Consider the following 27,116-nt stretch of genomic DNA (forward strand, 5'->3'; position numbering starts at 1 on the left):
ACATGCTCACACACATACACACTCATATATACACACACACGCCTACATGTGTACACACAGGTCTACGCACTCACACAAGCCAACACATGCATGCAGGCGCGCCTACACACTCACACACACACAACTATGCCCATTTAAAAGCTCATGGCAAGCTTGGGGCGACTGAAACCATTTCTAGAAACAATAACTCCAATGAGTAGGGTCCTGTCGCAACTCGTGATTGCGAAATACATAATTTGAATTCAAAATGTCAGAATTCAAATTAATTTAATTTCTTTTTTTGTTTTGTTTTATATTTGATAGGTAAATATTATTATTATTTTTTTTTAGGAAGTGCAGAAAATCTTTCCAAGCCTTTTGCTGAGTCATCATGGAATTTTGCTGATATTTCCTTGGCTTTCTATTCTGGAATGTTTTCTTTTTCTGGCTGGTAAATATGAATGCTTGTCTCTCCCCCCACCCCCCACCTCTTTTTTTTTTTAATCACAATTTTTATATTTTGTTATCCAAAAGGAAAAGGTTTGCATTGTAAGCATTGCATTCAGCTTATACAAATATTAGTTGAAGTATAATTTTTCCTGATTCCAAGGTAAGCTTGGGATTGAAAAAGCTTCAAACAACGCCCCTCTTCAGTGCAGAAATTTAGTCCATAAACAACCTCCATTTTAATAAACTTAATTTACTGGATCATATCCTTTCTTATTCTCCTTTGCTCTAGACTATACATACTAAGCATTCTAAGTATACTAAATTAGAAAGCCCATTTCTTAACCTTGTAGCCTTCTTTTGAACCCTTTCCAATAAAGAAATATTTTTCCTGAGATAGAGACCAGAGCTGAAAAGCATACTCCAAATGTAGTCTTACCATACAAAGGTAAATATTTCTTTTGAATTTTGAGAAATAGACCTGTTGATAAAATCCAACATTCTGTTGGTTTGGTATTTGCTAGACTGCTCTGCTGACTGAGCTTAAAGTCCCGACTGATTGGGACACCCAGATCTATAGCTGTTTCTTCTTCGCTTAAAATAGATCCCTGTAAATAATAGTCTGCATGTTTATTTCCGTGATCTAAATGAAGCACTTGACATTTTAAAACATTTAAGGACCTACCCCACTTAAGCGTCCACCTCGAAATTTTGTCTCAATCCTCTGGAAGATTTTTCAATCGTTCTTCATTGTCAACAAAAAACCCCATAACTTTGATATCATTGGCAAAAATATTAATGTTCCCAGATCATTATGTCCCCTATTTTGTTTTGTTTTTATCCTTTAAGCTGATTTTTTACCCAATTTAAAGCTTTCCCTCCTATGCTAAAACAAGCCAATTTTCTTAGCAAAGCAACATAGGGTACTTTAATAAGCTTTTTGCTATCAAAAGCTTTCGCCATGCTTACTAAGTTTTGATTTAAAACGGATTTCAAAGACCAATTTTACCCAAAGCTTTAAAAAGTTCTTAAGTTTATGAATACTTTAAATATTCTAATACAATTCGTGGATGGTTGAGCATTATTTTCAAGTTAAAATTGCAAGTGTAGGGATTGGGTGTTAGTGGTTAACTAATGTTAGATTGATGATATATTGTTCCGCAATCGACCTGTTGGTTCCTCTTGGTGTACTAGTATGGGCAATATTGACAGTGTTACTACTAACTTATCTTGCCTATCAAAAAAAAAAAACTTCCACTTTGAATGTACTACAAAAAAAAGTCGTGTATCTATCACATTGGGTAAGTTACAGCATCTAAGTCATGAAAGTGTTACATCTCAGTTGTAGAATTGAAAATTTTTTCCACAGAAAATGAAACTTTTGTCTCAATTTGTTACATAATAAGAAAATAACTGAATATTTTTAAAATTCCTCTTCTCTATGCATATAACCCTTTACAATTTTATCTAATCAGTTTTAACGATTTGGTTGTTTCCTTGTTTAGGAATTCCTTAAATTTTGTGACAGAAGAGTTGAAACATCCTACAAGGTAATGAAACTTTCTGTAAAAAAAATTACATTTTAATGAAATTGAAAATTAAACCTGACAACCTAGATTGTTGAATATTAAGTACATTTTATCATTTACTAACTTCACTGCACTTTCTTCAACTCTTTAAACACCATAAGACAAATGTATCCTTTAAATTCAAAATTCATTTTGTAAATTGCATTTTTCCCATGTCATTGAAACATCAGAATCTTAATATTGGCAAAATAAAATAATAATAGTAATAAATTATTTTTAAAATGTACTGTTATTTCTTTTGAAAACATCTTAAGTGAAACACATCTGCATTTGTACTTTGCCGCTACTTTTTAAATTGAAAATAAATGCAAGTAATGTCATTAATTATTTAAATGTTTCTTAGTGAAATAATAAATTAAATTTTGTAAAATTGTAGCTTTTCATCTCTTGTGTATCTAAAACAACACATATACTCTATTTACTCAAAATCTACTGAACCAATTTCTACAAAACTTGATGTGCATGCTATTTACGTCAACATTTGATATTTTTATGCATGAAAAATTTTCACCCGTTACCACCACAAAGCTTATGATCCTCAAATGGTTAATAAATTGTTTTCAACAGTATAAATTCTTTCATGATTGATGCAGCATCAACCTAATTATAAACCAAAATTGTTTTTAAATTTCTTTTCTTGAATATTTATTTCCCTAGTTATGTCTCCCCTAGTTTATCTTTGGATCTTTTATTAATCTAAAATTTTTATGAAATTAAGTTTGTATTTCAATCTTTTAGAGATCTTCCAAGAGCTATTTACATATCCCTGCCATTGGTCTCCTTCATTTACTTTCTGACAAATGTAGCTTATTTTTCAGTACTGACTAGATCAGAAATTCTGGCTTCCAATGCTGTTGCTGGGGTGAGTAAAATATCACATTAGCACTTTCATGTTTTTCATACACGTCCCATGAAAGCCCCAAAGCAGAATACTTAACGATGTTCTGCAACGAAAAATCATTTGACCAATATTGTTCAGCAAGTACTTCAAGCATCGCATATACAAGCAACCTATGTGACCTTTTGCACAAATCCCAGAAATTAAAATTGTTCTTTACAGATTTTTTTTATTTGTTTATTTATTACAAAATTTCATAAAATTCCGAACCTAGGTGTCAAATCACGTTTTTTTGGTTAATTTTACATGGCATGAAGGAGCAATTAAAATAATGTTAACAAATAAAGAAATTACTAAATAAAATGAGTAGAGTTAGGGTAGCATATAATAAAACACCACAAAACTTTCTAAGCAACTGAAATATTTTCAGGATGCAAAAGGATTGAAATCTCAAACAAGAGACGCAATTTTCGGCATGCACGTGTTTCAATTTCGGTATGTTTCCAAAACATACGTTTATGGAGGAAATTGCAGTGGGTGAAGATCAGTTGGGAAAATTTTCGAAAAAGGGAAACCAAAAACACTAGAAAAATCAATCTTTTCTGATATGACATTTCTGCAGAAAATCTGCGGAAACTGTAGATTTTCTTCAAATATGTTATCTAAAGTTCCTGGTAGATGACTTATCGAATTCAACATTTTCCCTGAGTTTTTTACCAAATTATCGTAATTTGCGAGAATTTTAGAATTTTTTTTTCTAATTTAAAGAAATCTGCAGAATTTGTAAAATTCTGTCTTGAGTTGGAAAATACTTGTAGAAAATCTGCAGTTTCTGCAGAAATCTTTAGAAATTCTGCATAAAATTTGAGTGTTCTTCTCACATTTGAATAGAATTGTTCTGCAACTCAGACATCTTTTCTGCGATGTACATCACAAATTTAGTAGTATTCTGCTTTGGGGCATGAAGGTATGATTAACAATCTTATTCTTGCATACCTAAATGTGCTTTATCAAATGATATTGACAATGATTATGTAATTGATGTTATTTTTAAATAAAATTTTGGTTTTAATCCTTTAATTCTTGCATTTTGAATTTTCCAGTCATTGAAATTGCTTTAAGAGCAGAAAAGCATTAATTATTTTTCATTCAAGGGATTGGAGTAAAATGACCCTAGAACCAAAACAATACTTTTATTTTTACAAGTTTAGACCTAGCAATGCAATTTTATAAAAATAAAACAGTTTTAAGGATCTTTTAAAGTTATGTAATTAACAAAACATTTCTGTAATAGTTCTCGTACTAAAAACAATAATTAATTTTTGAAGCATAATACTTATGACTAGGAAATAAATCATATGTTTTGGTTTATCCTGAATACTTATTCTTCAATGTATATATTTTTGTTCTGTCTTTTTTATTTTACCTTCCATACCTAATTGAGTTTACCACTCTAAAACAGAGAAGGATTGCTAAGCGGAAGGTTTTTAACTCTAGAAAGGGAAAAAAGAAAAGGGAACAAGAAGTTCCGTCTAGAACTAAACGAGCCTACTTACCTAAAACGAACTACGATACCCATACTACTTTCTAGTACCTGATCAATATTCTCAAAAATAGCTGAAATCGCAAATTGTTTCAAACATATTTTTTAAATATTTTAAGCTGATTTCTAGGAATAAAATATTCCTCACTTATCTAAAAAATTAGATGCATAAAAAAAGAAGAAAAAAGCAGCATTTTTTAAACAAAGCAGCTAATACACTTTTTTTCCATTAAACAAATTTTTTTAACAGCTTTCAAAATGAAAGAATAATAATTAAAATTAATAAGCTCATAAAAATAAATACTTCATATTAAAAAAGAATCGTTTCTTTTTCCCCTGCTGCCAAAAATAATTTTTTAATGAATTAATGCACTTACCAAAATAAATAAAAACAATAAAATGTCAACTTAAAGAAATACTTTTCATCGTCAAAAAAAAAAAAAAAAAATCATCTGCGCATATCTTTATGTAGAAACATAAATGACTTCGAGTTTATCCGCCAAAAACTGAATAAATACCTAAATTAAAACTTGAGAGTGAAAATAAAGACAAGTTATATCAACAATAATTATTTCACAGTCAAAACCATAGTTGTCGAGTTGGAGTCGGAGTCAATCTCATTTTGGATAAAGGAGTCGAATATCCAAGAATCGGAGTCGGTCATTTTTTCTATGTATGTAAATTTTCCCAAAGCTACAAAATCAGATTCGAAGTCAGGGAGTCGGAGTCTGTTTAATTGTCGGGCACAGGAGTTGGAGTCAGGTGCCCCTATATTCTAGGAGTCGGAGTTTGGCGTCAAGAGCTATTTCCAACAAAATTGTTTGAAGTAAATCCGCCTTCAAGTATGGAATCTACATTGACTTTTAGTTTCCACGTAGGCGCTAATGTTAAGGGAATTGAACTGTTCAAAATTGAACGGAAAATTGTTTAAATCAAAAAGATATTTTATATACAAGTTTTTCATCAAAAGCTTTTTCCTACAAAGTTTGTTTGAAGCAAATTCACCTCACAGTTCGGAACTGCCTTCAATTTCCCTGCAGGCGCTAATGTTAAGTTTTTTTGAATTGTTCAAAATTGAACAAAAAAAAAGTTCAAATCAAAAAATGAAATATAGGAATGAGGTGTCTTCGCCAAGATCTTTCGAACAAAAAAAATTGTTCCAATCGGACTATTCAATCAAAAGTTATTTTAGACGCAGACATTTTTCCCCGTCTCAATACCTTACTTTCCAATTTTTGATTTTTCGATATTCATTTAATTATTTTATTTATTTTTGACTTTTTTTGTTTTTTGCAATATTTTTAAGATGCATTAAGCCTTCTTTCATGCTTTTTTCTTCTTTTTCTGACTTTTACTGGGAAAGTAGGCTAAAAAAGGAAGTATAACCAATATTTCATGGCACATAAGTTGTGCACTTTTGCATAAAAAGAAGTTGGAATGAATCGGGAAATGTAATTGTAAAATACGTATAATTGATGCTTGAAAATTTTTAAGTAGATTTTTTTAAATCTACATAGTAGACAAATCTACATACAAATCCAAAAGATTTATAGTTTCATTGATAAAAAAGTTGAACTAAACTTTAGTATGTTCCTCTTTGATGATTTATTTGAGTTTAATTTTTAACCCTTTTTATCTTAAACTAGGCATTTGGAGATAAAATTTTAGGAATGATGGCTTGGGTAATGCCTTTATGTGTAGCAATGTCTACTTTTGGAGGATTGAATGGAGGTATATTTTCTTCTGCAAGGTTAGTGTTCATTAATTGATTCATAAAATTTTAATAGTGGTTAATTGAATTTTTAAATTTATATTACATAAATTTCAGTTTCTTTACTTCTGTAAAAAATATAATGTAATTTATCTGTTGCAAACCAATTTTAATTGAATTATTTTACGGGCTTTGGATTGAAAAAAAAATGCTCTTGACTGCAGAGGACCCGCTGCTGACACATTCTGTAAAAAGGGTTGTCTGTGGCACATGTGTTAAAAGAGTTTCACAAACTTCTACTGCACAGATCCCCTCAAAGGCCAGCACCATCACTGTTTGAAATTGTTTACTGTAAATTAATTATATCTACATTGCAAATCAGAAATTCTTGTTTTTCTCTTATGCACACAGTGTGTCCCGTATGGGTACTGCTAATATATACAGTCAACTTTTGATCACTCGAAGCCTTATAACCGAAATATTCCTTTCACTCTAAGTTTTCGTTCCCAAACTCTTGAGAAAGCTGTGGGAACTTCCCATAGCTTGAGGTTTTAGCCAGTCCCTTGAGACATTGAGTTATCTAGAGTTAAATCTGGAGTCTCGTATATACATATCTTAGTTTTTAATTTTATGTTGTACATCAAGTACAGGGTTCGTACGCCCTTGAAAAACCTTGAAAAGTGCTTGGAAAAAAAAAGTTCATTTTCAAGTGCTTGAAAACCTTGAAAAAGTTTCTTAGTGCTTAAATTCTCTCAAAAAACAACGAATTGTGCTTAGAAGTTTTAAAAATGTATTTCACCAATGCAATTTTCTGAACATGTGTTCAGTATGCAACATCGCAAAAAATTGCTTCCGTGTTTGGGATTTCAATCCTTTTGCATCTTGTAAATATTTTGATGTTTTTTACAACCGAAAGATATTTTGAGATATGGTACCTTAGATTAGTTTATTTTTTGTTTAATTTCATTAATTAACAAAGAAATTAATTTGGAAACCATGACAACATTGAACTTACTCGGGTTTCGTGGAAAATTGCTCTTGTGTTTGAAATTTCAATCTTTTTGCATCCTGCAAATATTTAAATATTTTGGCTAATCAAATGTTAGTTTCGCATATGCTACCTTAGATTAGTATATTTTTTGTTTAATTTTAATAAAAAACAAATAAATTTATTTCATGGGAAACATGCCACGTCGAACGAGCTCAGACTTTGCGAAAAATTGCTTCTCGTGTTTGAAATTTCAATCTTTTTGCATCTTGCAAATATTTAAATATATTCACTAATCGGATGTTAGTTTCATATTTGCTACCGTAGACTAGCATATTTTATGTTTAATTTCAGTAAAATATAAGTTTATTTTATGGGAAACATGACAACATTAAACTTAATTCGCGAAAATTTGCTTCCCTTGTTTGAGATTTCAATCTTTTTGCATTTTGTAAATATTTTTATATTTTTGGCAATTAGTAGTTATTTTGACACTGCTACATCAGATTAGCTTATTTTATTTTTTATTTTAATTACTAAAGAGTTAAAGAATTTATTACCTTGGTCTTGTTTAATTATTTGCTTATTTGTTTTTGCAATTTTGAATGATTATCTTTACCTAATTTTTGGTCATAACAGATTTAAAAAGAAAAATTAAATTTCAGCAGTTGAGCACCAAACAAATTAACTTAAAGTTTGTATTTTAAATATAAAGTTGATTTATATAATTTTATTTATAAGTACATCATTTTTTTATGTCTGCTAAAATAAATAAGGTGTATAACAGGGGTGGTTGTGTTATGATTATTCACATGAAATCCAGTAGTGCTCGTTTTTATGCTTTTACCTCCCTATATCTCCAATTTTCCCCTTTTCCTCAAATGTTCAAAATTACTACTTTATTAAGGTTGTGGGTACTTGGAGCTTACTGAAAGAGTCTTTAATCAGCAAAGGGGTAGATAGCTTAAGGAGGGTCATTCATCTTCATTTGGATCTAATAAATTGACCAGTACCAGCCTAGCTAGGCCCAGTGCCTGTTGCTGGTTATAAACAGGCACTGGGCATGGTATTTCTATGCAGAATATTTTGACTTAATAAACTATTTTATGAATTGTATGCATAGCAAAAGTTATTGTTGTACATATGTATATTCAAGTAATAGGGTCTTAGTTTTAAAAATTATTCCCCCCCCCCCCTCGCATCATTTTGCTCTTTGAAACTTTCAGGTAATTTTTTATGAACTCACAAATTACAATTACACCTGAATATTATTGCCTTTCTAAATTTAAATTCTAATTTCAACAATAACCCATTTTTTTTCCCAAAATAAAACTACTTTTGTCATAATATATGTCAACTTCTTGTGAATCTTTTCAATTTCGAAATATGGCTCTATAAATCTCAACTTGCACATTTATTGTCTATTGCAAGTTAATCAATGAAAGTTGAATAGGCTCAAGTTTGCATTCAGAGTATTTATCACTACTTAAGCTGCTTTTGTATATTTTGAGGTGTAGAGACTGGACTGTGGACTTTCATAAACTTTTCTTACTTCCTAATTTCTGAATTTACTCGAGGACAGTTGAAATGCCTTATTGGCTGAATAGCTAATAAATACATACGAATAATTGATTTGCATACTTATAAATGATTTGCAAACGTAATATTTTTAGAATTTAACAGTGCAAACTGAAATAACTTGCTGGGTAGTGTTTTTGTCCTAACCGCCCTTATATTGTAATAAACCACTGTATAGATATTGGAAATAAATGTTGAAACCGGGGGGGAGGGGGAGTGACTTCAAAAACTCCTCTCTGGCAATGCCATTGAACTTGGATATTTTAGTTTCTTCCCATAAAAGTTAAAAGCACTTATGAAAGGTTTTTTTAAAAGTATTAATTTGCTGATTCTAGAAAATATACAAACCTCTGACTGCTGCAACCTTTGAAAAACCTCAAAATTAAACCTCTTGGTATCTGCTTCTCTTTATGACCAAACTTTTCAAACATTTTCAGAAAAACTTTCAACGCAGTAGATCTTTCATCAAAGCGTCTCTCCTTGTAGAAAAAGCAATTTTGTTTTCCTATACTTTTTTGTATTATTGCCTTATTTCTATGTGTTTGTAGTAAATGAAATCTGCATACAATATTTTTAGTACAAATTTATGATATTGCCTTGAAAACAAAATTTTTTACCTTGAAAAGTACTTGAAAAGTGCTTGAATTTTTTTCTGCCTAAAGGGTATGAACCCTGAAGTACGTATGCACCCATACCCAGGGGCAGATACAGAACACTTTTTTAGGGTAATCATGCTGAAGAGTGACCTTACAGTTTTGGGTACGAAAAATTTCTGAAGCTGCTTGGGAGAAGTGAAAAGCACCAAATCGGCCAGGAATATGGCAAATAATTGGGATAAACATTGCAAATTAATTTTATAAGCAATGAAATCAAATAGTAGTTCAAATATTTACTTTCAAATGTAATTGATGAATTGAAAAGAATCTAATCGTTTACAGTTTATGAATAAAGTGTTTGAACACAATGTGGACGGATACTGTTGTCGATGGCTTAGGGGGAGTCATGACCCTTCCCCTGCAATGTGCATTCTTACATCTTAAATGTTGGCATATGTACTAAACTTATGTTTGATAATTTTTATGAAATATACAAAATATTTACTTGCAACTTTTAACTTGTTTTCAATTAATTATTTTCTTCTAATAAGTTTACTTTGTAATTTTAATAGTGTAATATGTTAATTTGAAGTGTACTGCTGTAAAGATTTTAAAAGCTTTTAATTTTGTCACTTACAATCTTACATGTAGTTCAAATGACCGCTTGTAGCTCAAATGATTATTTTTGTAAAAGGCTGTGTACAGATTTTGGTACTAATTCAACTTTGAGTACTTCAGTTGTTTCAAAACTTGTAGCTCGCTGAAAAATGTAACTATCTCAATGAAAAAAGAAGTCATTTGATAGGATTTTGTCCGCTTTTTTTCAAATATGTACTTATTTTGTGTGTAGATTTTCCAAGAATTTCAGAAATCAGTCTTCATCTGAGATTTTTTTTTTTTTTAAATCTATTTGATTATGGTTTCAAATTGGACAGGATACTGGATAGTTCTGTGCTCCACTTGAGCTCATCTAACGCCCCCTTTCATTTGGCAGATTAGGTTAAATTCACTCTTTATACATGGTGTGTAAATATATATATACACACATTAATTAATATAATAATACACACATTATGGATAATGCCATTACAGTGGGCGCCGGGTAATTAAATCAGCCACTTTAATAATTCAATTCCTCGAAAACGAAACAAAATCCAGTTTTAATACTAAGAAATTGCTGAATTTTTGAATCGAACATGTCGCTTGAATGAATCAAGCATATGAGACTGACCATTTCCCACAAACATGGTGCATTAGCGCAGCCTTTTTTTCTTTGCCTTTGTTTAGTAAAGTTAGTTTTTTTTCTTTAAATAGTGAAACAAATTGGAGACAGAGTGTTGCACACTTTTTGTAACAATTTTTCTCAACGATATGTCCAACAAAATCAGTGGGAGGAGAGAGACATGGAGTCGACAGGACATTTAATCGTTAGTGTTAGCATTGAAACAATAAGGTACCAATATCAAGGACTATGAGTAGATTTATGACATTAAAAAAAGAATGCCCAAAATAATTATTACCTAGTTTTAGCAATCAATAACAGATGCATTTTTCAAAGCACGTAAGTTAAAAACTGAATTTTGTAATTGTTTTTCATACTGTTTTGTGATAAAATTCTTTAAATAATCAGAGAATAGATATTTTGAGTGCACGGTATACCTCTAATAATATCTCGTTTGACCAAAAATTCATTAAAAATCTCCTAAATTGTATGTAGAATTGCACTTTAAAAAAAAGAAACAGGCACACACAATTTTGCAAAATTAAATCAAATTTGTTTTAAACAAACATGATTCATATAAGCGGCTGTAGATACGAAAATTCATTTGCTCTCACATATGTGACTCTTTACATTGCCATGACGTCATGCATGATATAGAATTGTATTGATAATGGTATTTTTTTTGTACAGTGATCCAAACATGCCTACTAGATCCTATACTTTTTTTCAAATTCCTATATTATTTTTCTACCTAACTCCTATATTTTTCCTTTTAAACTCCTATATATTTTGCTATTGAACTCCTATATATTTTGCTATTAAACTCCTATATTTTTTCTTTTAAACTCCTGTATATTTTTTTCCATTTGCTATGAGCCTTGTGTATACTATGGTTATTCTGTAGAGTTGACCTTAAAGATAGTGCGTAAGATAAAGTATGGAATTTTATAATGTACCCTGCAACAGAAGTGATACAACTCAAAACAAAGAAATGTAATAATAATTTTCCAGCATATCAAGTTTTTATGCAATGTTGCTTTTAACTGATTTATTTTCAAATAATACAACACATGCAAAAGCATTAAACATATGTTTAATGGTTTGTTTTTATATTCAAAATATTTTCCAGTAACAGACAGCCCATTTTGGATTTAAATAAAGAGAATTTTAGGTGGGTAAAACTGATGCTGCTGCCACCCATGAATATTGTGCAACCACCTTGTGTTATCAGCGTGAATTTTTTGAGCCAGTTGGTATTTACAAGGCAGTGGTAGAAGGTTATGAACAGCCACCACGAGGTCAGCTGGTGTTTCATGTTCAATTAAAATTATAAAGCTTTAGTTCTAAAAATGACGAACTTTTTGCACATTTTGAAGAGAAAAAGGATATTTGTCCATTACTCATCCTATCTGTTACTGGATATCATCAGATTTATCGGCGTCTGTTGTTGGGGGGTCGAAGCTTTTCTCGAAATAGAGTAAATAAAAATAGAATTGACTAATTCTGAGGATCCAGAAGCGCCCTACCTTAATTAAGATGTAGTTTCATGATAGAAAAATACTTTAATAAGTGTAATTGCATTAAAAGGCTCAGAAAATTGAGATAACCTGAGATTGATGTCCTAAGCATGTCTGTTACTGGTGCTGTTACTCTACTTAATGTTAGAAAATGTTTCATATTGTGAAATTTTAATGATGTGTCAGTATTGATTATGTCTTTATTTGTACGCCACACGGTAACCAGTCATGTTAACTAACATTGTGGCAAGTGGTTAGGTTTTAAATAACTGAATGGGATGGCGGGAAAAACGTATGTTTGTTTTTCAGCAATTATTTTTTTTCGGTGGAAAAACGATTCATGTAGTCCAGAGAATGAATCACCTATGTTTTTAGTTTGTTTATACAGTCAAAAGCTGTGCTAATTGGCGTTGACCTTGTAAATAAAGTGTTCATAACTGAGAAGGAAGAACGTTGTATGTTGCAAACTTACATTGGAGCTTCCTTGCAATAGGAAGTGAGTAGGCCATTGAATGGAAAAACGTTGTATGTTGCCCTCAGTGGCCTGTTTAGTACACTAAACAGAATCGTTTTTTGGCTGTTATGAAAAGTTGTTGTTTTCAACTTACAAGGTTTTTCCCACTACCCATTCAACTTATCTTTTTTTTTTTCTCTCAAATTTTTGGGATGTGTCACTTTTATTGCTAGTGTGCTTATGATATATGTTTTTGCTAGAGTGTTTATGATATTTGATATGTAAATCTTTATTTAGTTTTTACAAAATTTCATTTGGTTTCCTCCTTGTACGGGGTGTTCAAAAAGTTCCTATCAATTTTATAAAATGGGTTGAAACAAAACTTCAATGGAATATTGTTGAAAGAATATTTTAATGTGCAATTCATATATTTTCTTCCTCTAATTGCCACAAACATGCGGTCAAAACAAAACTAATTTGATTCGAAATGAGCATCATTGATATCTCTGCACACCTCAAAATGGTTTACTGCTTCACGGAAAACATCTTCCAGCATTCGAGGAGTAATCTGTGTCAGGACTTGTGAGTTGCGTTTAAATCTCGCTAATCTCAATTCTTTGGTGATAAACGAGAGATTTGACGAAGCCCCAAGTGAAAAAATCCAGTGGTGTTAAATCTGGAGATCTTGGATACGGAGTTTTACTACCAGGGTACATTCTTTTTTATCATCATTATTCTGTATCTGCAATATAAAAATGATTTCCAACCATTAAATCACAAAAATATATAAGGATTTAATGTACACCCTGTATAAGATCTGTGTTTGCATAAAAAATCACATTTGAGTGCTACAAATTTAGATGTAAAGAACTTAATTTTAAATTCATTTGTGATATTTTGACTTTTAACAATTCTGTTGGTTTCTATTAAGTTAGTAAAAGTTTTTTTTTTCTTTCTTTTTTTTTTTGTGTTAATTATCAATTTTATATTTTTTTTGTCTTTTCTAGATGCTTGTCTAATGCTCTTCATAGTGCTCTTTCAAAACTGGAAACTTACTTCACAAATTCTTTCTTCTGGTGTTTTGCCTCATCTTCAAAATAAAATTCTTTTCTTGGTATTTCTTTTTTTTTTTTTTTTTTTAATAATCAAATGCATGTTATTTAGTCTCTCACTTTTTTTTTAGCTTTTCTTTTATTTTCTTATTTCTGTTATATGTTTATTGATCACTATTTGAATGAACTATCACTTATTTTTAAACCTACCTAGCTTAATTCAATGCCAATTTTTTGCATGAAATGACCTTCTAATTTTCATTGATAAGTATATATGTTGTTTTTATCATTGGTTTTTTTCAATTACAATATATTATTGATTGAATTTGTAATTCCTTATTGGAATATCAATAATGACAAAAGCTTTTTGAAATCAAAGTAAATTGTAAATAAAATCTGCTGAGCAATCCTCAAGAATTATTTATGCTGCCAGGAATAGTCTAACCTACTGTACTTCTAGTACCGTATTTTCGGGAATGAGCGCTGCAGCGCATACAAGAAAAAAAAAGTAAAGAAATTGCCGGTTCGGCGCATATAACAGGTGTGGCGGATAAAGTGCCCTTTTTTTATTTTCAAGTTTAAAAAAAAAAAGTTTATGTTTAAAAAAAAAAAGTTGAAAATGCTGCTAATAGAGGGCACCACATCGTTTCCTTTCATTTTGCGAAATCCTTCGACCTTGGGCACTGAGGATAGAAACGCTGATCCACCTGGGCATGCAAGCCCTTATCGCGTTGGAGCGAAGGGGTCAGGAAATCTTTTGACCTTGGGCGACAAAAGAAGGTCTTTAACATATTAAGTTAAGGCAAACCATGATAAAAGATACCTGTTCCAATAATCTTCTCGAAATTGATTGCTTTTGTCTTTCTTTTTTTTAATATATATATTTATCCTGTGTAATCTGTATTTTTAATTTTATCGCTTTTCCCACTATTTTAAGTCATTAGATGTTTCCTTAAGATCAAAAATAGCGGGAAAAGAAATTTTAAAGGTTTTTTGAAATTTGCAATATTTTGCAGTGTTTAAAAATTTTACCTTCATAGCATTCAGCAATTGTCTTCAAAAGTGTAGACTTATAATTTTGAGCATTTTTTAAAATTTAATCTTGATTTTAAAAAAATATGTGTTTATGGAAGCAAAATACAAGCCCTATTCTTCACAGAAAATGAAGCTATGTAATTTTAATACATTTTAACGCAAAGCAAAATTTTGACCTGATTATGGTTTTTTTAATTCATTGAAATTTAGAACATTTGTATTGTTTTGGATGGATTAAAAAATTATTCAGGTATGGAAAATGTATCCCTCAATTCAAATTCTTAAATCCTGGTATCAAAATATGAAGAAATCCCTTTTTTTTACCACCAAACTACCCTAATAAATCAATGTTTCCAACAATGAAATTTACTCTGCTTGAAGATTCTCATTTCTACATGCTGTAATTATAATCCCTTGCATAAAATTTGGTAAATATTTTTGAATTGAAGAATTGGGAATTCAAATAGGAAAAGTTAAATGATTTCAAATTATGATTTTGTGTTTATTTTCCACCAATTATGGAAAGCACCGACCATAACATCTTAGGTTCTAAAACAGGTGAATTCTATTGTGAATGTAGTCTGCTGTAAAAATGTTAAACAGATTTAAATGCACAACTTAGGTCATTTTGTATGTACTTCCTTTTTAAATTTTTGGTATTTTGCATGAATTTCCTTTTTTTCCCTTTTTTGCAATTTCATGCCTGCACTATGGAAATAATTATTTTTAAATTATATTCATAGAACCTTCAGATTTCAAAATGTTGTAATTTTCTAAATCAAAACATCTTTTAAACTTTTCAAAAAAAAAAAAAAAAATCGAAATGTTTCTGTTTTGTCGAATGTATTTAAGTTTAAGGGAGAAAAGTAAATTTTTAGATTTTCGAGGATAGATGTTGAAAATTCTTCTATTATTTGACTATTGATCCACTGTTTCTCAACCCTGCTCAACATATTTTTAGTAATATTTTGATTTTGATCAAAATTATGTGCTGTGAACTACATGCAATTTGTTGTTAAGACTTCGTAAATTGTCTTTATTATAAATAATGTCAATTTCAAACATTTTGTTTTAGCGGGTAATTTTGTAGTATGAGTTTTACTTTGCAATAATGTATTACTCATTATGCTGTATCATTGATATATATATATAGAGAGAGAGAGAAAAATAGATGCACCAAGTACCAAATATTTGGTTAAAAATTGAACGGAATACCTAATACAGTCGAACCTCCATATATCGAACTTCCACATATCGAAATTTTCTATATATCGAAATTCCAGCAAATTTCTATGTTCATTACATAGAAAAATTGTTTCTGTATATCGAAAAAATTTCTATGTATCAATTTTTTTTTTTTTTTTTTGAGACATTCATAGATTTTTTTTCCTCTTTAGACTGTTTGTCTCATGAAAAATAAAGTTTAGGGGAGAAAATTATGTTCACTAAAGGTTGCTACGAAACTCATAAGGAATCTGGGGTTGAAGGGTGTGTAGATAGGTCGTTGTTTCGTTCTAGAATTCTTAAATTCCCTCAAGTTTATTTCAAATATCTTAGTTGTAACCAGTAACATTGTAAAATCAGTTTCAAGTCATCCCTTTTGTCTGTTGATTATCGTTCCTAGTCGTTTAAGCTGCAGTAAAAATCATTCAAGTTAAGTAGATTAATTTTTTACTTTTCTCTCCATTTGTCAAAACGAAAATCCCTAAATGTTGCGGATCAAGTTGAGTTGACAAAGAATGAAGATGTATGAAGGCGCAAAAATGTAATTTATGTTATTTTTTTAATTAACTTTCAATTAATCCGATGCTCTTATAAATTAGAAATTAGGTTTCATACACGAAAATTAGCTTTAATTTTAATGTTTTAGGAGATTTTTAGGATAAAATAAGATCGTTTCTATATATCGAAATTTCTATATATCGAATTTTTTTCCGGCAATTTGCTACTTCGATATATGGAGGTCCGACTGTATTTGTTGTAAAAAAATCGACTATAATCTTCATGCTAATTTGAAATAGAAAATATTAGTATATTTTGTGAAATGTAAATACATTTCCATATGACATTGTAAATTAATCTACATATAATTATTGATTTAAATAAATCATTCCAAAAGAAAGCACATTAATATAATAAATGATTAATTTGGTTTATCTCCAATCCTGCATAAATGCAAAATTAATTTTTTTTTCTTTGTTTACTGATATTACATGTTAACATGTTATGGCATAAATAAAGAATCTTACATAAATGCAAACCCAAGTTGCTTAAAATATCACTACAAATTACAATTTATGCAAGTGATTTTCTGCTACAGTGCAGAACCTTTTATCCGGTAACCAAAAAACCGGGAAACCAGAAAACCGGCAACCTTTTGTCGATTTCCCCACCATTTTTTAAAAATACGCAATTTCGGCAATTTTTGAAAAACTAAGCTTTTTTTTTCTTTTTTTGAAATACCTAAAAGAAATTGAGCGGTTTCTTAATAAATACCATATCACTCATCTATAACTCGGGAAAATGTTTACAAAAAAATGAACTTCAAAGGGTTGTCTTAAACGCAGGGGAAAATTTCCGGAATATTTTCTTGAACCAAAAAGTACACTCGTAAGTCTTAAATTTTTGTGTTTTATTCCAACTGAAAACTAAAGAAATGAATATTGTCACATAATGCAATATTTTATTTAATGGCCTTTAATTAAAACCGTTTAGAGCGGAAGTAACATCACAAAAGCGCGTGAAACGCCGCGATTCTCGAATTTTCAGGATTGTTGATGGTGGAATCTAGAAATCGTTAAACGCAAGACTGTAATAAGGCTGCAGGAACTCATAAATTAAATATCAATTGGTATTAACTTAATGCAAAAGCAATAGTTATCAATAATCGAATAATCGTTAACGCCAAACCTTAAAGAAAAAAAGTGAAAAAACAAAACGCGTTCATGAAAACAAATTCTCTCATACACTATAGTAGAAGAATCGCTCATTTACGTTCAAAAACTTGTTTCTGCCCTTCCCTTCATTCCCTTTCATCTTAAAACATCGAAAATTGGTGTTCTTCTTTAATTTTCAAAATGAAAGTGAGGGTCTCAGGTCTTATTAAATAACTTAATGTTTTTGGTGTTTAAATTATTCTCTCACAAGTAATTTTTAATGTTTCGATATTGATAAGCCTTTCCGAACTGTTTGCTTCTTATTTTAATACGTATTACAAATATTATAGTAGTTTAAGTTTTATAAACAATTGGCCAAAAGCTCTTTTTAGCGATGCAGAAAACCGGGAAATTCAGATATCCGGGATAGCTATGGTCCCGAACTTCCCGGATAATTGGTTCTCTACTGTATTATGTTAATCTCCTCGGTAACTGATAAATAATTATATCAACATTAAAACTGAGGAATGAAGTTCAAACATTTACATATATTTTTGTTTTTTTCTCTTTTAAGTGCAAAGAATTATTAAACTTTGATTACATACAGTGATAATTTTAATTAAGTTGTTTTTAAACAATGTGTAATATTTTATACAGTGTAAAACTATAGATATTGAAAAACTGCAAAATTTAATATCCAAGTGTTTTTTTAGCTCAATATTTTATCTAAAAAATTAGCAGTTAATGTTAGGTAGTAATAATAAATTTATTCACATTGTTTTTATGACTACTTAACATTATGAGTTTTTTTTTCTTTTTATTGTATCATATTTAATTGAGTTAGTAATAGTAAGGCTACCGTACTTTCCTGCCTATAATCTGCGGATTATCTGCTAAAAAAGGCAAAGTTTATGAGGTGCGGATTATACGCAGCCGCGGATTATCTGTGATTTTTTTTCCCCTCTTAATACCACGCATTGAACCTTAATATGTTTACAGTAGGATTCACCGATTGAGACCGTACGCCGACTGAATGTTGCTTATTTTACAAAGCATGCATGTTCTTCCTCGCTGCCTGCCTGTATGTTGGTTATTTTACATTGCTTGAATGTTCCTCTTGGCGATTCAGGTTGTGTAAAATAAGCAAGATTACAGTGAAATAGGTAGCCATTTTCACAAGATTAGACCATTTGCTCCTTTGTCTTGACTCTTTTTTTTTTAAATTAGCGTACTATAATCAAGATTTCAAGAAGAAATCATTATATTTTAGATTGTATTTCAGATTAATTTTGATTATGCCTTCAAAGTAATTACTTTTTCTTGTTTTTAGTTTAGTTGCTCAAATGGTATGTTAAATTCAAACTTGATCTTTTTACATTGTGGATAATACGCAGGAAAATACGGTAATGTAATGTGTCATAAGATTTAAGTAAAACTGAAATGCAACAAAGTTTAAATTTAGCAACTGAGTGTTTTCTTTTAGATTAAAATTACTTTGAATGTGATAAATTTAGTAAGTAGCAAGTTGAGTAAATTTTGCACTGTAGTACTATGAGTATATTGTAACTTTCATTCAATGAACAAAAAATATGTTTGTTTCCAATTTTGAAACAATTAAATTTATTTGAATATTGAAATATTTGTCTGTGTGCAGTAGAAAAATTTTAGCCCTATCCTAACATAAGCAAAATGTCTAATACTTTCTTTGCATGTAGCTCAGTAGCTCTTTTTTTAATCTAGATCATCTAGAAGTGTTTTGCCTCAATCAAGCTAATTAATTTGTCAGAAACAGGTAATTAGGTAACCAAATCTTTTCTCATGATGGCTCATTTTTTCATCCTTTCCAGTGCTCATTAACATATTTTTTATGTAGCTAATGTTTTTTATGTTTTTGGTAGCCAAATTTAGTTTCAGTGTTGCTTTGTTCTAAATGTGATCTTAATTTAAATGAGCTCATAATAATGGGGATGTTTCCTTCAGTCAAAATTACTACTTTTAGTCACTGAAATTGATAGGATAAGCAAAAAAATAATAATGTGAAGCTGAAAAAATACTTTTATTTTCAACACATTTAATTGTTAATTAGTTTTTTTAAATGTTGGTTTTCTAAAACAAAATGTTTTGTTATGTGACGTTAACAAGTGAAGAAAGCCATCTTGAATCAGGGCATGTGGTTGTCTTTTCTGGAAAAATATCACCTTTTGGAGATTTCGCCCTGCGAGCAAGTATTAACGGAAAGATAATTGTTTGTTAAAGTATTCATTTGATGAATTTGGCAATGCCCTGAAACTTTATTCTGCTAACCCTAGCGACTTGTTCGCTTGTGACAGCAAGGAAAATAAAAGCAATGACTGAAGTCTTTTAAGATAATTTTTTTAAGAAAAAAAAATGAATCAAAATTAATTTTTAAAAAAGTAGCTCATTGCATGTTTTCGGCCATGCTCTTTTAGAAAAGATATTTTTGATAAATGGGAAAAAAAGAAAAAAAACACCCAAATGAAACTTGTTGTACTAAATCTCTAACAAGCTCATAAAGACATTTAATGAGAAAATAATTTATAAATAACTATTTATCTGTTCTCCCCTCACTCCCTTCTGATTACAATAATGATTGAATGTGTACAATTAAAAAAATTTTTAATTATTTATTTTCCTTTTTTTTTTGAGCAACCACATTGCTTATTGCACTTGACGGTTTTAATGTTCCTATGATTTTATTTTCCCCCCGCCTCCCTCTGCAGCACCACCGTTGACTGGCCTCACGGTGCTGCTCCTCCAGCGAAAACAGTCTCCAGGTTGCATCCACATCCTACACACTCATGCCTGCACACGCACACCTACATATACACACTTGTGATTGCAAAAAACATAATTTGAATTCCAGATGTCAAAATTCAAATTAATTTTATCTTTTTTTTTAGATTGTTCTTTGTTGGGGCTCGTCAAGGACACTTGCCAAGTATAGTTTCAATGATAAATATTAACCACTTGACTCCCTCTCCAAGCTTAATTTTTTTGGTGAGTAATTTTCAACAGTTCATATTAGAAATGCATTGGATAATACTTTTGGTTCTATGTATATCAGATATCTCGTAACCCCCAACTGTCAAATTGGGGTATTCAGAACTAGATTTCTTTTCAGCTGTGTCAAATGGCTGTTAATTTTTTATATATTGCCCTCTCATAACAATAAATCCTGATATGTTTCATGCATTTTTTTTTCAAAACAATTTTAACTAAATAAAAGGATCTCTGCAAAACCTCTGCTTTGTGTATTTTAAAAATGCCGTGAATGAAATGAAACATTAAATTATATTTTTTGTTTGTGCAAGACTGATATAAAGGAAATAAATTTTAAGCACAAAATATTTATTGATGTACAGATGATTTAAACTTATAAAAATTTGCTAAGTTATGAGTGTTTTCAAAGAAATGCAGGTTAGTTCACTTTTAAAAATTGTAATTTCTAGAATACTTGTGTGAAATATTTTACTGGGTACCTGTGGTTAATTTTCTTGCATAAAATTATATTTTATCTTTTTTTTTTCCTTTTTTATTTCTTTTACTATTAGTTGTTATGTTTCATGCAAATCACATTTAATTTTATAAAGCATGGATTAAGAGAGTGTATTGCAGGGGTTGTGACTACTCTTTTTGAGCCTAAAGATTGACTGTAAGCGTTTTGAGGACATAAATTTCAAGGGTCTCCCCCCTCCCCTTGAAATTGAAGCCCTTCAATAACCCATGAAAACCTCAGACTTCCTATTTGTGCCTGAATATTATATTCTCCTAGCCTTTAAGTTTTATTTTGAACAAAGCTTCTTTTATAATTTGGCATGACATAGAAAATGCAATAACTTTTGTAACAAAGTTAACCTATTCTTTATTTGTAGTTTAGTAATGGCATGATTCTATAACAGTATTCACTTCTTGCTATGACACAGTTTTGTTTTTCAGGAAAATTCTAACATGTTTTAGGATACCACGTTGCCAGTGATAAACTTGCTTATCAATATTAAAGTATTTTGATCCCAGTTCAATTGTTCAGATAGACTTAAATAATTAAGTTTATTAATTTAAATATTTTTACTTTAAATAAAATTTAACTTGGCGATTTTCTTTCAATCCTAATCTGGTTTTGCATAGTTACTGAAATTGAAATTGCATTTTAAGTGGTTTCATAGCTTTAAATAAATCATCATCCATGATCTTGCATGAATTTATCAAATTTAAATTATATCTTACATGCATAAATGATTTCCCATTCAAACAACCTTCTGGAACAAATTTCAAACCAATAGCAGGGTTCCACGGCATGGCAAATTGCAGGTAATGCGGTTGTCAATTTAAGGGATTTGACCGACAGATTGAATCCTTAGAAGATAGCATGGTTTGTATAAAACAACACAAAAAAAAGTCTGTAAATAAATAGTTTTGAACCATGTTTTACTGTAAATTGTATAGATCATCTAGAGCCTAAAGCATTTTGTCTACTTTCTCATATCACATAAATTAATTGCAGAGAATAACATTGAAGTTAAGTCTGAAATAAGTAGAGTAACATTGATCTGCAGGCTATAAGGGATAAATACAAAAAAAAAAAAAAAAAAAATGGAGAGAAACAATAAGCCTGCACTTTTCATAAGTTTTGCAAAGTCCCCCCCCCCCCCCCACTTTAGTAGATTGAATAAATTAACAAATTTTCAGAAAATATGAGCAAAATCTGGGAAATTTGAGGTAGTTTAAGGAAATTAACATCCCAATAATTGCCTTAAACCCGTTCAGGACAAATGATGTAAATTTTCGTCAGCAGCAGCTGCTCTTCAGAGCCTAACCACATTTATCTGCATTACAGCAAATGCTACTCAACGATCAGGGCTCCTTTGCGTTTTGGTTTCAGAACAAAATGTTTACTATCGGATGGTGTTACTTGTCCATGTTCCATTCAAATCATTGGTCTCAAACATTGGTATTTCTTAGACGTCAGCATGGGTCCATCAAGTGAATGTGATTTATTAAATTTCATGAAAGAGAATATAAATATGTGCTAGCAAGTGAAAAGGGAAACGCATACTCATTTTGAAGTGGTTGTTTCTAGTTTCGATTCCATTTTAAGATGGGATTTCATGGAAGATATTCTGATAAGGGGTTTTACTTTTAGATTCATTTGTGTAGTCATGGTGAACGCGTAATCTCTCTAAGGAAGAACTAGCTAAATTTATTACTGATCCATGTATGGATCTTTCGGGTGAGAGTGAATCGACTATAAATTATTGGAGTTCTTCATACAGAAGTTACTTTTCAAAATCATACGCATAAAAAGAAGGCAAAAAACTTAGAAAGAGATGTGCAGTGTGCTCAAAGCACAATACAAGACGTAACACTACCTATGAGTGTAAAATGTGTAATGTGCCTTGACTTGTGCTTTGAAATTCTTCATGCGGCTTTGGAATATTAATGGTTACAATATTCTTCAAATATTTCATAATATTAAGCACAAGTATTTTTCCCCTTTTGTAACAAAAAATATTACTTAATTTTGGTACTTTTTGTTATAGTAAAAAACAATATATTTTATATTTTTACTGTTAAATATCAATTATTTTCATAAATTTTTTTGTTATGATTGAAATAATGATATATTTTATCATATATTAAAAAATGGTTTCATTTCTACGTAAAATGTACATTTTATCCATTATTATGTATTGTGTATCTTCCAAAATTGCTCATTAGGCTTAGCAGTAGAAATTGCCCCGGCCTGTACGCACAGTCTGCGTATAACAGCTACCGTTCTGATGGAGTGCTATCTTTTGCGATCTGTCATCCCGAACGGGTTAAAATGTGCTCTATTAATTCATTGATAATAATCTCCCTGAGATAATATAAGATGTTGTGATATTGTCAAAACTAAATATTTACCTCATAGTTATTCAACACTTTTATTTTTTCTTTTGTAAGTCATTTTTTGCTGTCCTAATATTTAATATTTCTTTGTTTTTCTTTTCAGTGTCTGATAACGATTTTCTACCTATACATTGGTAGCATCTATGTGTTGATAAATTTTACATCATTTATTGAAGCTCTTTTTCTCACCATGACTACTGGTGCACTGGTTTATCTTCGTATTAAAGATCCACATAGGCATAGACCAATAAAAGTAAGTTCTGAATTACATACTCACTGAACTTGGATCAATTCAGATCAAACTGCTTTATAGCTGACACCATTAAAGTATTTGACATCCTCGTAGAATATTATTCACTGATTATGTACCAGTCAATATTCATACCTTTGGCCATTTTATAAGATCATTGTCAATTAGTGGTGCACACAAGAATTTTTCAAAGGGGAATCCAGGATCGAAGGTCCATCATTCTCATATATTCCAACCTCCTGCCAAGCACATTCTTTTGATTTTATCAAATCACTTGAAATCAGTTCATTTTATTTTTATAAATTGATTTTGCATTTTTAGAATGTGTTGCTCTAAATTTAACTACACTGTATTATACAGTCTTAACTTCAACAGGCAAAACTATATAAATCCTTATTTTGTAGTAAGTTACCGCCCTAAGCCAGGGCTAAGGCAGAAATACTTAAAAGTGATTTTCGGCACCAGCTTGTGTGATTCCTATTCCGGGCTGATGAGTGCTAAAAAGCACGAAACTGCAGTCCTCGGATGGAGTAACTGAGCTGGTGGTGTATTTTAAGTATATAAATCCTTCTTTTATGTGTGAAATAGATTTCCGCTCTTGGAATATTGCTTTAACTCTAAAATTATAGTTCAATTCAGAACAGAACCAAATAAAAATGTGCAGTTTTTCTCACACACCGTCACTAATATAGTTAAGAAAAGTGATTGTTCAACATATTCTTTTACACTAAAGCGTGCATGATGATTGAAACCTTATTTTTAAGCAAAGCATAAAACAAAACCACATCCAAGTATTATAATGTATTTCTAAATTTTGAAAATGTGTTGAATAGTTCGAGAACTTATCTTAGTTTTAAATGTAAGCTGAATGAATTAATCTATTGAATGAAAAAAATAGTATGTTTATAAATGTAAAGTAATTAATAACCACAAATTTTTTAAGAGTAAAAAAAAAACCTGATTTAAATTTTAAAAAATCCAATTTAAATTAAAAGAAACAATGAACCCTGTTTTTGTTATAGTCTTCATACATGCATAACTGTAATTATTATTAAAAGGGATTTTAGTATTTTTAAGATTAATAAAATAATTTTTACATTTGGTCCTTTCAGGTCAATATGTTCTTCCCTATAGCTTTTCTGTTGATTGGTACACTCTTAGTTGTTCTTCCTTTCTATAAAAATGTCGTTGAAACCGGAACAGCTCTTCTAATCACGATATCAGGCATTCCATTCTATTTACTCTTTGTTAGATCTAAAAGCAAGCCAACTTGGATAGTTTCTGCTTCTGGTAAGTATGAAATTTCATTAAAGCTCATAGAAGTTTATTTTATTTTATTTTTATTTATTTATTTATTTGATTTTTTTTTAAATCGAATTTGGAATTTTATGCAATCACAATAAGTTTTAAAATTCTCCCAGAATGAGCACTTTTATTAAATGTACATTTTATGTGTGTTGTTTTTGATAAATACAATATAAAATGGAACAATTTTTATTTCATTAACGATAAGCTCTTAAATTAATATGATCAATGACTTTAACTAAAATTAGTCCAATGAGGAATCTTACTGAAAGTTGAAGAACTCATGAAGTTTTCATCATTTGGTAAATGAAATTGAAATGAAGGAATTGTATGTGCTTGTGTATCTAGTATATCATAGGTATATATGTAGAAAAGTATTGTATTGTGTTGGGTGGGGGGGGGGGGGTCACATCATTTTTTCTTTTTAAATTCTGATGATAAATCACAACATTAATCTTATTACAAATGCTTTTTCGGACAAAAGCTCTGAAAGACTTTTGTTAGACAAAGGCAGGTCCAGAAATTCTTCAAGGGAATGGCGATTGAATTTTTTAACTTGTCCTTTACTATGTATTCTGGTTTGCAAATATTTCGGACTTCAATTCCAAAATATTTTTAAGGGAGATCCCTGAACCTCTTTTCCCCTAACTTTTACATTGTCTAAAATTGTGGTTTTAGAACTTCGATATTGAAAATTTACCAGTGGTAAGGAAGGGGCAATTGCACCATCTCCTAATATATTTTGTTAGATGTGCTTACATGCACAAATTTTTATCTTTTTTGCATTGAAGCCTCAAAAATGAGTATGTTATTTTTTACCCTTTTGGGGGAGGGAGTCACATATTTTTTTAAATCCTGGTAATAAATTACAACATTAATCTTATTAAAAATGCACTTGTATCTTAACTATGTAACAGTCAAGTAAATAAATGTGTGCTAACTTATATGAGGTGGAAGATATAGTATCAATAGCTCTTTTGAATCTGCACTGCTAAGAGTAGTCCTAAAAAAGTTTTTTTTGTTATAAAATCCTCCAATGATGACTTTTTTCACCCTCTCCTTTTGACATTAAATGAAGCTAAATAATGTAGTTATAAATAGTTAGATTCATGTAGAGGACTTCAAGTCTCTTTACGTAGAATCTTAAAAGCATTTTATAACTATTTATAACTGTTGAGAGAAAGTGATAACATAAAATGTATTTCAGTAGTTTTTTTTTTCTTCTTCTTTTTTCAGACTCTACTACAAGGTTGATTCAAAAACTTTTGGTGTGTTCTCCACAAGAAAAAGTTGTTGATAGTCCATCTGAAAGTGTGTTCTTTAGTGACAGCATCGGTACTGATAAAGTGGAATGAAAAACAATTTTCTGGAGAAAAGTTTTTCTTTTTGGTATACTGGTTTGTTAAACAATTAATTATGGTTTTATCCTTTTACACCAAATTTTGAAAGTGTCTGACTACTTCTAATTGAATGTTTTTCTTGTATTTACTTTATTGCAATTTTAATGACTGATGCAATATTGCATATGAAACTCCTAAAATTATGGCTGTGATTTTTTTACAAATATTTTTCCTTTGAAAGCTTACTTAATAGTTAAGTTTTAAAAATGATATTTCGAGCATATTTTCTACTCTGCTAAGGGATAGCCCTTCCAGTTATGATCTTAGAAAATCTTCGTGTTTTTTAAACTCATATCCAGTGAAAGAGAAGATAAGAAAAAGCATATAGTTCATAATTCCTGCCTTTTATCCGTATAAAAATTGAAAAGGAAAATTACTTGATTTCTGGAGTACCCAGGCATTCCTTGCCTTGCTTGGGCAGTCCGCACATCAGATATGTGTCTGTATACTGTATTTTTTTCTTGCGCATAACATAAGCTGACAATCATAGTTTAACCCTTACCCTTTGACAATAACACTTTGTACTGTTTTAACTTTTTTTTACTAGCCCCAACTAGATCAAATACCACATTTCTGAATTTGTGTTCATGTCATAAAGTATTGGTTTTATGTTTATTTTATGCCGTACTTGATTTTTGAAGCACCCTGTTGACAAATACTCATTAATAATTTAATATTTTGTTCAAAATGAAATCTAGCTTTAAAAATTTAGATTGACATTTTTTACTCGAGTAGGTTGTGTTTATTTTTGATTTACTAAGTATTTATTACAGTATGTTTCATTGTTAAATGTATAGAATAGGAGTACATTGGCACTTGGCGACTTGTT

At 30.2% G+C, this 27,116-nt stretch overlaps 1 protein-coding gene across 1 annotated transcript in view; it reads left to right on the plus strand.

Annotated features, from left to right (window-relative positions):
* The window catches only part of LOC129229801 (Y+L amino acid transporter 2-like), a 50,100-nt gene extending 23,858 nt beyond the window's left edge, over positions 1-26,242 (plus strand). The window contains exons 3-10 of the mRNA XM_054864177.1: positions 331-430; positions 1,932-1,976; positions 2,754-2,877; positions 6,043-6,146; positions 20,347-20,443; positions 23,436-23,585; positions 24,695-24,872; positions 26,124-26,242. Coding sequence (XP_054720152.1) covers positions 331-430; positions 1,932-1,976; positions 2,754-2,877; positions 6,043-6,146; positions 20,347-20,443; positions 23,436-23,585; positions 24,695-24,872; positions 26,124-26,242 — 917 coding nt within the window. The remainder of the gene's footprint in view (positions 1-330; positions 431-1,931; positions 1,977-2,753; positions 2,878-6,042; positions 6,147-20,346; positions 20,444-23,435; positions 23,586-24,694; positions 24,873-26,123) is intronic.
* Positions 26,243-27,116: the final 874 nt, after the last annotated feature.

Source organism: Uloborus diversus, chromosome 9 (assembly GCF_026930045.1).
Source record: "Uloborus diversus isolate 005 chromosome 9, Udiv.v.3.1, whole genome shotgun sequence".
NCBI lineage: Eukaryota > Metazoa > Arthropoda > Arachnida > Araneae > Uloboridae > Uloborus > Uloborus diversus.